The sequence below is a fragment of the Anneissia japonica genome, unplaced genomic scaffold (assembly GCF_011630105.1).
Source record: "Anneissia japonica isolate Jap-2015-1 unplaced genomic scaffold, ASM1163010v1 scaffold3879_len2681_cov114, whole genome shotgun sequence".
Taxonomy (NCBI): domain Eukaryota; kingdom Metazoa; phylum Echinodermata; class Crinoidea; order Comatulida; family Comatulidae; genus Anneissia; species Anneissia japonica.
In genome coordinates this window covers 1-2,681 of record NW_022688009.1, presented here as the reverse complement: position 1 = coordinate 2,681, position 2,681 = coordinate 1, and the positions used below count along the sequence as shown (strand labels likewise).

General features: G+C 29.5%; 1 protein-coding gene across 1 annotated transcript; it reads right to left on the bottom strand.

Moving 5' to 3' along the window:
- Nucleotides 1–723: 723 nt before the first annotated feature.
- On the bottom strand, nucleotides 724–1,884 carry LOC117121095 (delta and Notch-like epidermal growth factor-related receptor). The gene is made up of 3 exons (XM_033266202.1): nucleotides 1,745–1,884; nucleotides 1,227–1,358; nucleotides 724–875 (listed from the first exon to the last, which is right to left on the bottom strand). Exons 1-3 carry the CDS (start codon nucleotides 1,803–1,805, stop codon nucleotides 739–741), a joined length of 330 nt encoding a protein of 109 aa, XP_033122093.1. The 5' UTR covers nucleotides 1,806–1,884; the 3' UTR covers nucleotides 724–738.
- Between the last annotated feature and the right edge of the window lie 797 nt (nucleotides 1,885–2,681).

Sequence of the window (2,681 nt, the reverse complement as noted above, 5' to 3'; positions counted from 1 at the left end):
AGAATTATTGAATTGAATTGAATTGAATATATATATATATATATATATATATATATATATATATTTATTTATTTGTTTATTTATTTGTTTATTTATTTATGCCTATTTATTTATTTGCTTATTTACGATGAAAAGCAAAAGTTAAAAAAATATACTGTCATCCTTTAATGTGCTTAACAGAACCTCTAATAACAAAAACAAATAACAATACTAAGAAAACAAAACCAATCTCAAAGGAATAAATTGATAACTAAAAAAATAAATACGTATATAATAAAAATATAATTATGGTAATATAAAAAAAATCCTGTAGTAACAATCGTCAAAAATGAAAAAAGAATTGATTTAATTACAATTTAAAACTGTCAATATTATTATTATTCTAAATTAAAATGATTATGTTATTATATTCATGTATAATCATCATTTAAAAAAGGTATTAAAATCGTCAATAAAATATAAATTATCATAAGAATAGAAGGTAAAATAAATGAATAGTACAATCGACATAGACAATAAATGAATAGTACAATCGGCATAGATAAAGTGGATTAAAAGATATGAAAGATCATGTACAGTCATTATTACGTATCAAAATGGGCAAAAAAACAGATACCGTAGTTAATATAACAATAGAATAAATAGCCTATATTAATGCAATAATGTTAGTCTTCAGTTAATACTATACATATGCTATGCTATTATTTAGATCACTTATTATAAATACACATTTTAATATCATAAACTTTGTTTACCTGTTTGGCAGAATTGTCCGGTATAGCAAGTTCGACAGCTGCATGTGGCAGTGCATGTGTCTCGGTTGGATGAACACGTGCCTTCATTCTGGCAAGTGACGTCATCACATGGGTCGTCAACTATTGGAAATATTTTATATTATATTATATAGATATTATATTATATTATATATATATATATATATATATATATATATATAATTTTAAAGTAACAGAGCAAGGAAAAAAAGGGGAAGTAAAAAGGAAAATCTGATCACAATGAAAAAGAAAATTTTGCTTCTACCGGGAATCGAAACCGTACCTTTCGCTTATAATAATATATACCATAGGCATTGTCCTTGAATAAGAAGTCTACTGATCTTAAGACTATTCATGGTATCTGCGAGCATAGTGGTAACATCCATTTATGGCAGCTGTGGTGTATTCCATTTTCATTCTAAATAGTTTAATATAAAACAATAATTTTCTTACATTGTTTGCAAAATGTTCCCGAATAGCAACTGTCGCATTTACACTCGTACTTTCCATAGCCAAGATATTTACATTTGCTGTGGCCTTGGTTACATTTATGTTCACCGGTTTCACACGGATTTCTATAGTACGCTGTAATAAAGGTAGGTGAGACAATAATTGAATGGATTAAACAATAAACATTGTAGATTACATATCTCTCGTAACCTTAGTCATACTAAAATTTGTTAGGAATTATGATTTAACAACTGCTTTTTGAGTTTATTTTCAACAACGCATATAAATCTATATACGATTTTCTTTAATTAAATAAAAAATATCGTTATACTAGTCCTATATTCATATATTTCAGTATCTGTTATGTAAATACATCAGCAAATTATTTGTAAAAAAAAAAAGTACATTAATAAATATAACTATTTTGCTCTACGCTTACAAAGTAATAAACATAATGTAGGCCTAATGTAAAATACTATTTGTTTGTATATAAAACACTATTGATATGTTAAGACAGATACCTGTAGCGTCAATAGCTAAAACGATTGTCAATAAAATAGCGGCGGACAACAGAACCTTCATGATGACTTGCAGATCACAAAAATATGAATTTGATGAAAACCTGGTGCGAATATATACAACAAATACGGAACTACTTCTAAATTTCAAACCACAACATATGGTGTAAGAGCAATTCTGTACTGATCTTCACTGTGTCAAGTAACATGGGTGACAATGCTTGGTGAAGTAGACCATGAACAACAAGTATCATGGAACTTTCAAAGTTACATCGAAATGACCAACACAGATTATGACAGAGACCTTGGATGAGCTAGCAACAGTAAGCAGGTCGCACTCGAAAGAAGACTTGACATTATGATGACGTATGTAGGCCTAGCTAGTATTTTCGGTAAACTACACCTTTATATGTAAATTAATGTTGTGCGTTGAACTTTTAAACAGAAGGTTACATTTTTGTCTTCTGTGTATTATCTATTATATAATATATATATAAACAAATATATAAATAATAACAGTCCTAGAAGGTAAGCCTAGATGCACATTAGAGAATACACTACTAGACTTATGGAGATGTGGCGCTCTTTTAAAAATACAGATTGGTAATTTTTTACGATATTTTTATTAGATAAATAAACCCTACAATGGCGGATACAGCTTGCGGGTGGTGGGATGGGGTGGTTGTGAGATATGAAAAGACACCCTCGCCTTACCTCTGATCTGTGGCAAAATAAATCAGTACCCAAAGTGTGATTTATGTGATTTATATCGTGGTCAGGTGGTTATGAATTTCGCCATGTACGATGCGAAATTTTCCAGGTTGAAGTCCAGGTTGAAGTCCCAGTGGAGGCCGAGTTTTTTCCTTTCTCTGTCATATTCCTCTTCTGCTACGTTTCAACTTATATTATTCATTGCATTATTCCTCTTGCTGCTTCTGGG